This window comes from Ictidomys tridecemlineatus, chromosome 16 (assembly GCF_052094955.1).
Source record: "Ictidomys tridecemlineatus isolate mIctTri1 chromosome 16, mIctTri1.hap1, whole genome shotgun sequence".
Taxonomy (NCBI): domain Eukaryota; kingdom Metazoa; phylum Chordata; class Mammalia; order Rodentia; family Sciuridae; genus Ictidomys; species Ictidomys tridecemlineatus.
Genome location: NC_135492.1, coordinates 4,852,014 through 4,864,092, shown reverse-complemented (window position 1 = coordinate 4,864,092; position 12,079 = coordinate 4,852,014). Strand labels below are relative to the sequence as shown.

Genomic DNA, 12,079 nt, shown 5'->3' with positions numbered 1-12,079 from the left:
TTTCTACTGTATTGACAAGTATACCTCTAGTCTTATGCTATCACATACTTGTACACTGTCATGGTATAACACATACTATAATTTCTACAGGTTTAAGCTGCTTGGTGAGGAGTATTTCATCATGAACAGTTGCTGTTATTTCATCATGAAAACTGTTAATGATGAAATACCCTATTACAGTTTTCATGATGAAATAACAGCAATTTCTACTCCATCATTAGTTCATGAGAATTTGTTTTGTGTCCTCATCAATACTTTGTATTCTTTTTATTGTTGTTGTTTCTTACTAGAAATTTAAATCAGGGGCACACAGAGACTAATCACACATAGTTGCTTAGGGCCTTGCTAAGTTTCTGAGGTTGGCTTTAAACTCAGGATTATCTTGCCTTAGCCTCACAATCCAATGGAATTAGAGGTGTGTGGCATGGAACCTGGTTCTATTTTTATATTGAAATATATATTACTTCTGAAAATAATTTATTCTTGATATTAAGAAAGCATAGAATACCATTTTCCCCCACAAATAACTCTCCTTTTTTTGGAAAAGATGTCAATTTTTTTTGGAAAAGATGTCAGTAGTGCCAGATATATAATTTATTAATGTCTAAATGGCAAGTTTATTATTATTATTATTATTATTATTATTATTATTCTATGTATTAGTTACAAAACTTTATCTGTTCATATTATTATAAGGTATATACACTTTTCTATAACTTCATAGCATACATCATTGTGTATCAAAATGACCTTTTGAGGGTTGGGTGATGAGGGGAGGGATCATGGGGTTAGACATGATGGTGGAATATGATGTATATTGTTATATAAAGTATATGTATAAAGAAGTGAATTTATGTAAATATATTTTGTATAAAATCATAGAAATGAAAAATTGTGCTCTATATGTGTAATAAGAATTGTAATGCATTCTGTTGTCATATATAATTTAAAATATTTAAAAATTAAAGATAAATGATGGCATTATGTTCTAACTGAAAATAAATACTACTACTTTTAAAAATTAAAAAAAAAAAGGCCCGCTCATCAGTTGCAAACTTTATAAAGTACAAAACGTATCCTGAACATTTGGTAATACATAAGCCTAGATGTAGGTATTTATAGTGTTGTCAGCAAAATTAAAATTAAAATTACTGTAGAGTTCATTTTTTGCAATGTATACTCATAATTATATGAGATGCATTTTGTACATATACATGTATTCTACCATTATATATAATTAATAAATGATTACTACATTAACTACATTTATTTCAAATTAATTTGTCTTTTGAAAGCACCAATATATGACACTCTTTGATATATACACTTGGTGTGTCTTCAAATTTGTCACTTTTATGTATTATGTTCTTTTTTTACTCTCCTTTTTATAGAATTCTTTTTCCAAATTATTGAGATTAATGAATTTTAAACAATTCAGTTTAACAGTGCAGTCTGTAGATTCTCTTTTTTAACCTAATACAAAATACATCCCAACTTTAATAGGCTTATTGTTATGTAAATGACTTTTAAAAACCTGCATATATAACACCCTTACCTGACCTTACTCTGGACTATTGATATCTGGGTGGAGGAGATCTCAAAGTGATCCATGGAAAAGGCAGAACAGGGATGGATCATGATGTGAAATTGGTGGATACTGAGTATGTAGTAGTATTCATGAAAAAGTATTGGTGGAATAGGTACAGGTACAGAAAAAAGTGCTGTGAAGGAAAGAAGGAAAGAATGACCAGCTCAAGAGTTCAGATTTAAAAAGTCTAATGGTGGATCAATGGTAGTATGAGGGTAAAGGGTAATTTCATTGGAGGCAGAAATAAGGTAGAAGTGAAAGAAGAAGGTAACTCTGGCACAGTCCCCAAGAGAAGAAAGAATCAAACAAACACTACCCTCTATATTCACGCTATATATATATATATATATATATATATATATATATAATGCAAAATTCTATGACATTAAGATTAAAGTCAGCCAGCCTCAGCAATTTAGTGAGGCTCTAAGAAAGACATCAAAACCCTTTTTTTTTAAAGAATAATTTTTTGAAGACTGAGAGTGTTTCTTAGTAAAAAAGCATATCTGATTTCAATTTGTCAGAGAGAGAGAGAGAGAGAGAGAGAGAGAGAGAGAGAGAGAGAGAGATCTTGAAAAAATAAAAAAGTAATCAATGACACTCTTAATGTCAAGGATGTAAATAATTTAAAAGTAATAGTGAGATAGTTGGAAAACTCATTTAGGTTATTAACTACTGCTTGGGAAATTAGTCTACTCTCCAAAATATAAAAGTGAGAGAGGAATTTTTCATTAAAGTGTATATAAAAAAAAGAGGACTTTTGACAGAGCTTTTAGCTGATCCAGACTGGGTCAACTTTATTGGGTGATTAGGATTCTGCAAAGATGATATACTTGAGTTATTTGGAATAATGTGATTTTATCTAGTCTTCATAAATGAAGATTGAGGTCTAAAATAAATCAGGGTTGGCAAAGGAAAAACATTTCAATTAAAAGTAAATGTATGAATAAACACATAAAATAATATTTAACCAAAAGTCAACATTCAGAATATTTATGCAATTATATAATGACCAGTAATGTAAAAACAATGACAACTAAAGAAAAAGTGAATTAATAAAAAACAAATTATTAAGATATTGAATGAATTAATTAATGAATAGCTAACAAGTGCAAAGATGTAATGTGACTGGAATTTTCAAAGTCAGCTTGTAGCCATGAAAAAGTGTAAAGCTACATAGAAATGGTGTTTTACTACTTACTGAGACATATCCTATGAACCATAAATTCCACTCCTAGGTGGGAAGAGTTGAACACAGAACCCATTCACCTGGCTTTCTCACTTGGGAACTGTACAAAAAATTACCTTTTTCTTTCCCTCAAATTTTATTGCTGATTCCAAGAACACTACCCTCTATATTCATGATATCATTATAGACTTGTAGCATGCGAACCCCTCTACTGTTCAAGTTTTTCTTTTTTTTTCCATTGCTGTTTTTCTTCCTACCACCATATCATCCACCAATACTTATTTTGTATAGCAAAATCTACATACTCAGCAATAACCAGTCTTATAATTTACTATATCCATTTCCTACCTTGTGCATGACCACATTGAGATCCCCTACATCAAAACATCTATAGTCCAAAGTGATCAGAATGGGGGTAAAATTTGCAGAATATTAAAGATCAGTTATACAACAAGAAAGCTATTTATTCACAAACTGCTTTAACCTTATAAACAGTTATAACTGTCAATACATTTTTCTCTGGGCTAGGTCCTATTATTGGAAGAAAACTTTGCCTTAAAATAATCCAATACAGAGGCATTTAATGCAATTAACAGGCTAATAATAATAATAATAATAATAATAATAATAATAATAATTGTGGTGGGGAGGATTTCAGGGTTGTGAAGCATAAGTGTAATATAAGTTACTTGAAAGGACATCACAGGAGAATTCTATACACTGTCTGAAGACATATATGTATATATTATTTATAAAAAGTGTTTATGAGTTCTGTAGTGAGGGTGCACAAGTCCAATACACAGTCTTTTTTTTTTCTTGAATATTTTTTTTGTAGTTTGTTTGTTGGCTTTTTAAAAATATTTATTTTTAGTTTTTGGTGGACACAACATCTTTGTTTGTATGTGGTGCTGAGGATCTAACCTGGGCCATCTGCATGCCAGGCGAGTGCTCTACTGCTTGAGCCACATCCCCTCTTGGGTGGCTTTTTAATGTGGTGCTGGGTGTTCAACCCAGTACCTCACACAGGCTAGGGAAGTTCTCTACCTCTGATCCATAACCCTAGTCCCCAAAGTCCTTTACTTAATCTTTTTTTTTCCAGTGCGGGGAGAGTATATGCGTGTCATGCAGGGGATTGAATCCATGGCCTTATATCAGCAAAACAAGCACTCTACTGACTAAGCTATATTCTCATCCCTGATCTGTAGTCGTTAACAATGAGAATGGAGCAGCCTGCCATTCAGACTTTGATTCTGTGCCCACTTGCCTCAGGTTGGAGGCAGTGCCTGAAGCCTTGACCAATCAGTCACGTAGGTGAGAAATGTCCAATCCTCACGCAGCCAGTGATGAGGGGGAGGGCTTCCACAACCTTCTGTTCCCTTGGTGTCTAGAACCCGCCATTTTTTAAATCTTTTTGTAGGTTTCTCTCCTGGATCCGGAGCCCAGGTGTCTGTGCTATGCAGAATCTGAAAACAACCCACAGGGAGAATGTTGAGAACCTTGAGAGCCAGGAGATGGTAAGTGTGCCTTGTTATATTGAGACTGTGTAGGAAGGTGGCTTAAAGCTGACAGGAGTGGCAATGGTGAAAACTGGCTGTCATGGCTAGGGACTCCTTCTAGTTCTCTCCAGAGTCTTGTGGCCAGAGGGTCTCTCTTGGGTATCTTAGCCTTAACTTTCCTCTGACTAGTCTAGTGAGGCTTAGACCAGCAGTTGAAAACCTGGGCATTTTGTTCCATAATTTTATGGTGTTTTCAGCTTCTTTATAAAGCCCTTTGTGGGATTCCATGTACCATGAGTCCAACATGTCTCCAGATTGCATAGTGAAGACTGAGATAATTATCAAGAGAGAACTCCAAATCCATTTATTGTATATATGCATGAGAGAGGCTGTTAACTTTAGCGCTTGTTACTCATGAGGGTTTGTTTGTTTGTTCATTTATTTATTTTTGTGTGTGTTGTTTTCTTTTTGGTACCAGAAATTCAACCCAGAGTTGTTCATCCACTGATTCACACTCCCACCCCTTTTTAAATATTTTTATTTAGAGACAGGGTCCCTTTGAATTTCTTAGGGCCTCAAAAATTTGATGGTGCTGGCTTTTAACTCATTCTCTTCATGAGTCCTGAGATTTTTAAATGTAGCAGAAGCAATATCTCAAATCCAGAACAAAAATTTGAAATCCAGAACTTCAGTGTACCTCTCCATAGGTCTTAAAATAAACCCCTAGTTTTCTAGCTCTCTGTTCACATATCCAAATCTAGGGTTCTCTTTTCACAGAGATTAAGTATAAAATAAAATAGATAGTATAATGACCATGTAATGTGGATAATGGGCCTCACTCAAACATACCTCCTGGCTAATTGAAAGATGTTAATGAGCACCATTAAGGCCTATTTCAAATGGAAAAGGCCTTGAAGCCAACTTGTGGGAACACCTTCAACAAAGTCCTTTGTCCCAGGGGTGATTCCTGATTGAATTTGAAGAAAAAAGGATGAGTCACAGAAAGAATTAAAGTGAACCCATATGGTAGTCAGGATGCCTTTTTCAAAGCCTATTCTAAATGCATTATGCTCCATGTTCTGCCCAAAACCATCAGTAAACTTCTAAGATGGTACACAAAAATGAGTTTTTTTTTTTTCTGGTATCATTTCTCATACCACATGGTGGGTGTTCTATTCCTCTTGCTTAAATAGATATTTTTTTCTTCAAAATTTATGAGATAAGCACCCAGATTCATTCGGCAAACTGAGAAATTTTGGTTCATCTCAAAACTCCACATTCAGCATTATTGATCATCATTTTCCCATGTTTTATTTCAAAGGTATGCATCATTTATAATGTTTTTCTTTAAGAACTGGAGGGGGGCTGGGGATGTGGCTCAAGCGGTAGTGCGCTTGCCTGGCATGCGTGCGACCCGGGTTCGGTCCTCAGCACCACATACCAACAAAGATGTTGTGTCTGCCGAGAACTAAAAAATAAATATTAAAAACTCTCTCTCTCTCTCTCTCTCTCTCTCTCTCTCTCTCTCTCTCTCTCTCTCTTTCTCTCTCTCTCTCTCTCTCTCTCTCTCTCTCTCCCTCCTGTCACTCTCTCTTTAAAAAAAAAAAAGAACTGGAGGGCATTTTTAAAAGATTTTAACTTATCATTCTGAGATTTTCTCATGAGAAGAAAGCAGAATAAAATTAGGTGACATTAAAAAGAATGAATCTCTCCTAAATGAGGTTTATGTGCCCCAATTAAGGATTTTTAAAAACTGTAATGGGTCATCAATTGAGGGTTTATTTATCTATTAATTTGTTTACTTATTTATGGTCAGACAATCTGGGGTTGTGGCTCAGTGATAGAGGACTCACCTAACATGTGTAAAGTCCTGGGTTCGACCCTCAGCACCACATAAAATAAGTAAGTAAATAAATAAATAAATAACCCACAGAAACATTCCAAACATTTCAGGAAACTCTTTTATTCTGGTGTGGCAGGAAAAAATAAAAGTGGGACTAACTTGAATTTAAATTACATGCAATTTCAATCTCTCTCTCTCTCTCTCTCTCCCCCTCTCTCTTCTCTCTCTCTTTCTCTCTGTACTGGGGATTGACCCCAGGGCCCCATGCTTAGAAGGCAAGCAGTCTACAAGCTGAACTATTCACTCAGCTCCATTTTTTTGGGGGGGAGACCAGGGATGGAAGTCAGGGGCACTCTACCACTTATCCACATCCCTACTGCTATTTTGTATTTTACTTAGAGACAGGGTTTCACTGAGTTGCTTAGTGCCTCACCATTGATGAGACTGGTTTTGAATTCATGATCCTTATGTCTCAGTCTTGTAAACAGCTGATATTATAGGAATGCATCACCGTGTCTGACCAACTTCAATCTTTTTTTTTTTTAAGAGAAAGTGTGAGAGAGAGGGAGAGAGAGAGAGAGAGAATTTTTTTAATATTTATTTTTTATTTTTCGGCAGACACAACATCTTTGTTTGTATGTGGTGCTGAGGAGTGAACCAGGGCCACATGCATGCCAGGCGAGCACGCCACAGCTTGAGTCACATCCCCAGCCCCAACCAACATCAATCTTAAGCGCTAAAGTACACACAAATTAGATAAAAGTCCATGTCAATATCTTGGTACTGTAAGGATCCGGAAAATCTTTGGAGAAAGAGACCACAAGAGACCAGCTTCATGCAATGGGCAGAAGGGAGTTTATTGAAGAGGATCCTAATTCAGTGCGCTGAGGCTCAAGGCTCACTCAGGAAGGGAGAGAGGCCCAGAGCCTGGAGCTGAGGTCAAGCAGCGCTTAAGTACACTTTCTGGAGAGGGCGGTGGGCTTTGCATACATCAGAACAAATCATCATGAGGTGTGGGAAAATTGAACAACTCTGAGACATGATTGGCACATTCATTGGCTGGAACAGGTTGGGCGGGGGTGTTTGGTCATTCCTAAGTGTGTTACACATTCAAACTGATTGGTTAGGGCCCTGTGACAAACTGCACAGGGCCCTAGGCTAAATGGCCAGTAGGGCGTTGTTTTGACTATCTCAGGAATCTAGGTGTAACAGAGGAACTTAATAATACCTAATCTTTTACATTCAAGCTTTCCAGCTTAGAAACTTTACCCTTTCAGGTACCAGTTATATGAAGTTGTTGATAGACCTTATATTTTATTTTCTTATATGTGGAGCTGAGAATTGATTCCAGTGCCGCACATGTGCCAGACAAGTGAACTCCACTAAACCCCAGCTCCAGCCCCCTGGTACATTTTTTATGGGGGATATTGGAGATTGAACTCACAAACACTTGACTACTAAGACAAATCCCCAGGATTTTTTTTTTTTTTTTTACTTTATATAGAGGCAGGATCTCACTGAATTTCTTAGCACCTCACTTCTGCTAAGGCTAGCTTTGAACTTTTGATAATTCTTCCTCAGCCTCTTCAGCAACTGGGATTACAGGCTTGCATAAACACACCCAGCCCCTGATACATTTATAATACCTGTTTTATGTAGATTTTAACCAGTAGCCTTAACTTATTTTCTAATATATATTTGATTTGAATCCATAACCCAGAAATCAGTGAAACAGAATCTATTTTTTATCTTCAACACTGCTTTTGGTTATGTCAGTGTCTGAGTTAAGATTCTCCATTAAAGAATTTACTATGTCTTGTGTTCTTATTCTGACCTCCCATAGAACCTAGTCCTGAGTTTTAGAATATCTGAAACAAGTTTCGCAGAGATTCCAAATTTTTTTGAGTATAAAACACCATTCTCTGAGTTTTGCCTTTTAGGAACCAGTTTGAATTTTAAGTGTGTAGCTTCTGAAGGGATGGACTAATTGGATGCTTTGCAGCAGGAAGACGTTTTCTGATATAACTTCTACCTAAAAGATATTTTGTTTCCTTTTATTAGATACTGTGAATAAAGGTACAATAAAAATAGATGTGTGGCAATATATTTAGCAAAAGGATTCCAAATTTTTTACATATATACCCAGAGTTATTATTATTGGATTGTATGGCATTTTTTTACCGAGAATTATTATTTTTTATTTATTGAAATACTGGAGATTAACCCAAGGTAACTTTACTAGTGTGCTACGTACCCAGTCTCCAACACTTTTATTTATTTATTTATTTTTGAAAGAGGGTTTTACTGAGTTTCTTAGGACCTTGCCAAGTTCTTTAGGCTGGACTTTAACTTGAAAATGAATCCCTAGTTTTCTACTTCTTTTTCTCCTAAGCCACTGGGAGTACAGGCATGTAAAATTTTACGCTGCTACCCCAAATTATTACTAGTGGATTATGTGGCATTTTTATTTTGGGCTTTTAAAGAACCTTAACACTTTTATAAAAATATATTTATTTAATTTATATTTTCACCAACATTTTTACATATTTGTGTACCATGAAATCCCTATTAATTATGAGATATTTGCTTGGTTTTCTATAGTTTAGTGCTGAGTATTGAACCCAGAGGTGCATACCACTGAGATACATCCACATGCTTTTTTATGTTATATTTTGAGACAGGCTCTCATTAAGTTGATTGTAGCTTTGTTATGTTACTGAGGCTGTCTTTGTACTAACAATTCTCCTGTGTCATTTTTCATAGATTCTAGAATTTCAGCCTTATGCCACTATACATGACAATTTTAGATTTTTATAATAGCCATCCCAACAGCACTGCATAGACTGAATTAAAATCTATTTGATTAATGCATTAAATTCCTGAGGCAAGTTTATGTGAAGTAGCCAGTGTAAGAGTGTTGTGTAAAGATTAGCAAGGATTGGGGAATGTGATAGTCATTATTATCTAAAGTACATATATGGGACTGGGGATATGGCTCATGTGGTAGTGCGCTCACCTGGCATGCGTACGGCCAGGGTTCGATCCTCAGCACCACATACGAACAAAGATGTTGTGACCGCCAAACACTAAAAAAATAAAAATATTAAATCTCTCTCTCTCTCTCTCTCTCTCTCTCTCTCTCTCTCTCTCTCTCTTTAAAAAAGATAAAGTACATATATGAAGACAGTAATTGATATGAAGATAGTTTATATACAAACAGAGGTATGAAAAATTGTTCTATATGTGTAATAAGAATTGCGATGCATTCCACTATCATATATTTTAAAAATAAAACAAAAAAAAACTCTTTATATATTTTGCTGAGAATCAAACTTAGTGCTTTGCACATGCTAGCAAAGTAGTCTACCACTGAGACACAACTCCAGCCCATGTACACAGCTTTTTATACTCTCTTTGTAGTAATCAGAAACAACTTTAAAAATTAAAATTGCATTTATATCACTTTTCCTAGTACAGTAATGTATTACTAACTAAACTTATTCTTAGTATTTTTAAAAAACAGTCTAATGGATGACTGATATTTTTTTTAGAGATTATTTTGTCACTTCTTTAGGGCTTGGTGAAGGGTCTTCACCAAGAATATAGATGTCTTCTATTATCAAATGGGTCCATGCTAAGTGTGTTGAAAATAGTAATTCTAAAATTTCACACAATCTACACATTTCCAAGACTATAGGGGAAAGGGAAAGACAATATTCACAACCAAGAAACCATTTCCCATAGAAGCATAGTATCAGTGTCCAACCTGGAGTGTAATCCAGATCTTTCAGTGGTAAGGTTGTTTAAGAACCACAACCATAGGTTTTTGAGATCCTCTACAGTTCACTGAATGGCTTTAAATCACTTTCTCTTCTTCAAAATAATATTTCTGTTACCTACTTAAAAAATAAAGCACTATGAATGAGAAAGGTGAATGAGACTTAGTTCTGTAGAGGTACTGAGGTTTACCGTTAATTACAGTTTATAAATAGTCAAATAAGAAGGGCCTTAGGGTTGTCTCATCTTTTGCAACACATGATAGGAAATACTTAGATGAACTGACATGAAATAATAAAAATGCATTTCAGGGAAGTGATATCACAAAAATTTTCAGGGTAGAATCTTGGAAATGTGGGAAAAATATATTCATATACATATGCATTTCTATAGAAAAAAATAAGTGATAAGTACATGAGTATGAGGGTAAATACAAAAAAAATAAATAAAATCTTCTCATAGAGCTTTTAGAGGTAAAAAGTTTATTTCTGGTTTGTGTAAGAAAACTAAAATTTCTCTTTGACCTGACAATATTTTGATGTTTTAAACTTGCTTGCAATTTCTACCTGGGTTTTGAATTCACCTATGCCTGGCTATCCTTTACCAGATAACAACACTCTCTAAAACCTTACTGGTGCCTCATAAATTCTGGCTCCCACTGACCAGATAACAATTCTTTCTGAATATCAGTGGCAGCTTATAAATTCTAATGTCTGGGGATGAATTTATTTTTTACCTTGAAATGTTAGCCATGTAGATCCTTAACCTGCGATTTGCCTTTGTACTATGATTGTCAAAATCTTGTTATCTGTAAGTACCTTAGACATCCACCTCCTTTGCAATTTTTTATGTTGTAAAAACTTTTTCCTAAAGATCAGGGGGCTGATCTCTAACATAGAGTCTTGTAAGAGACAGTCCTGGCCAGCTTTTATGTACACAATACAATCTTGATTTAATTTGATTTAAAATTTGAGTTGGTGGTCTTTTCTTTGTGTTTTCATTTAACATTAACTTTTTTTAAATTCACTGTAAATAAAATCAAAGAAATCAACAAAACTCCTGTAAATGAGCCAGGTGCATACAAATAGTCATTCTTTACTGAAAGCACAGTATTCATTATAGAAATGATATAAGCTTAAAAATTAATTGATATCTCAAATATCAAGGGAGATTAGGAGTTAGAAATTTTTTCTTTCAGAATATAGGTAGTAAAATAGGACAAAAGAAAAAATGTGAAGCATAAATATATTAAGTAATATGCAAAAAATCACTAAAATATTTATTACAAAAAATCATATCTACAGAAATGGTTCAAAGAAGCAGTCTTTTTTCAGGAATAAACATTTGGACAGAAATGGAAATTTTGGTTCTCTTTTTAAGTAGTTTTTCTCCTAGTAAATAATCTTTATACTATTTCTGCATTATACTGGTTGGAATTAATTATAATTTATATATCTGCGAAAAAGGTGCTGAATGCAGAAAAATATTATTGTTCATGTTTAAATCACCTACATTATCTGATTTTTCACATTTTAAACCAAAATCTGCATAAAGCCATCTCTTAATAAATAATCTCTATCTCTCTATATTAGCAGCATGCCAGAAGCCATTAAATATGAGAAAATACAAAAAAAAAATCTTCTCTTAGAGCTTTTAGAGGTAAAAAGTTTATTTCTGTTTTGTGTAAGAAAACTAAAATTTCTCTTTGGCCTGACAATATTTTGATGTTTTAAACTTGCTTGCAATTTCTACATGTGTTTTGAATTCACTTATGCCTGTCTATCCCTTATGAGATAACAACCCTCTCTAAAACCTTACTAGAGCCTCATAAATTCTGGCTCCTGCTGACCAAATAACGATTCTCTCTAAATCTCAGTGGCAGCTCATAAATTCTAATATCTGGAGCTGAATTTATATTCTACCTTAAAATTTTAGCCATGTATTATGATTATCAAAATCTTTTTAGCTTCAAGTACCTTAGATGCCAACCTCCTTTGTAACTTTTTCTGCTGTAAAACCTTTTTCCTGAAGATCAGAGGGATGATCTCTAGCATGAAATTTTGTAAGAGACAGTCCTGGCCAGTTTTTGTGTACACAATACAATCTTAATTTGATTTGATTTAAAATTTGAGTTGGTAGTCTTTTTTGTGTGTGTTTTGGTTTAACAATAACCCTTTTTTTTTTTA

At 34.4% G+C, this 12,079-nt stretch overlaps 1 protein-coding gene across 1 annotated transcript in view; it reads left to right on the top strand.

Moving 5' to 3' along the window:
• The first annotated feature begins 1,797 nt into the window (after positions 1–1,797).
• The window catches only part of LOC144371423 (uncharacterized), a 34,341-nt gene continuing 24,059 nt past the window's right edge, over positions 1,798–12,079 (top strand). The window contains exons 1-3 of the mRNA XM_078033743.1: positions 1,798–1,855; positions 3,983–4,088; positions 4,195–4,291. Coding sequence (XP_077889869.1) covers positions 1,798–1,855; positions 3,983–4,088; positions 4,195–4,291 — 261 coding nt within the window. The remainder of the gene's footprint in view (positions 1,856–3,982; positions 4,089–4,194; positions 4,292–12,079) is intronic.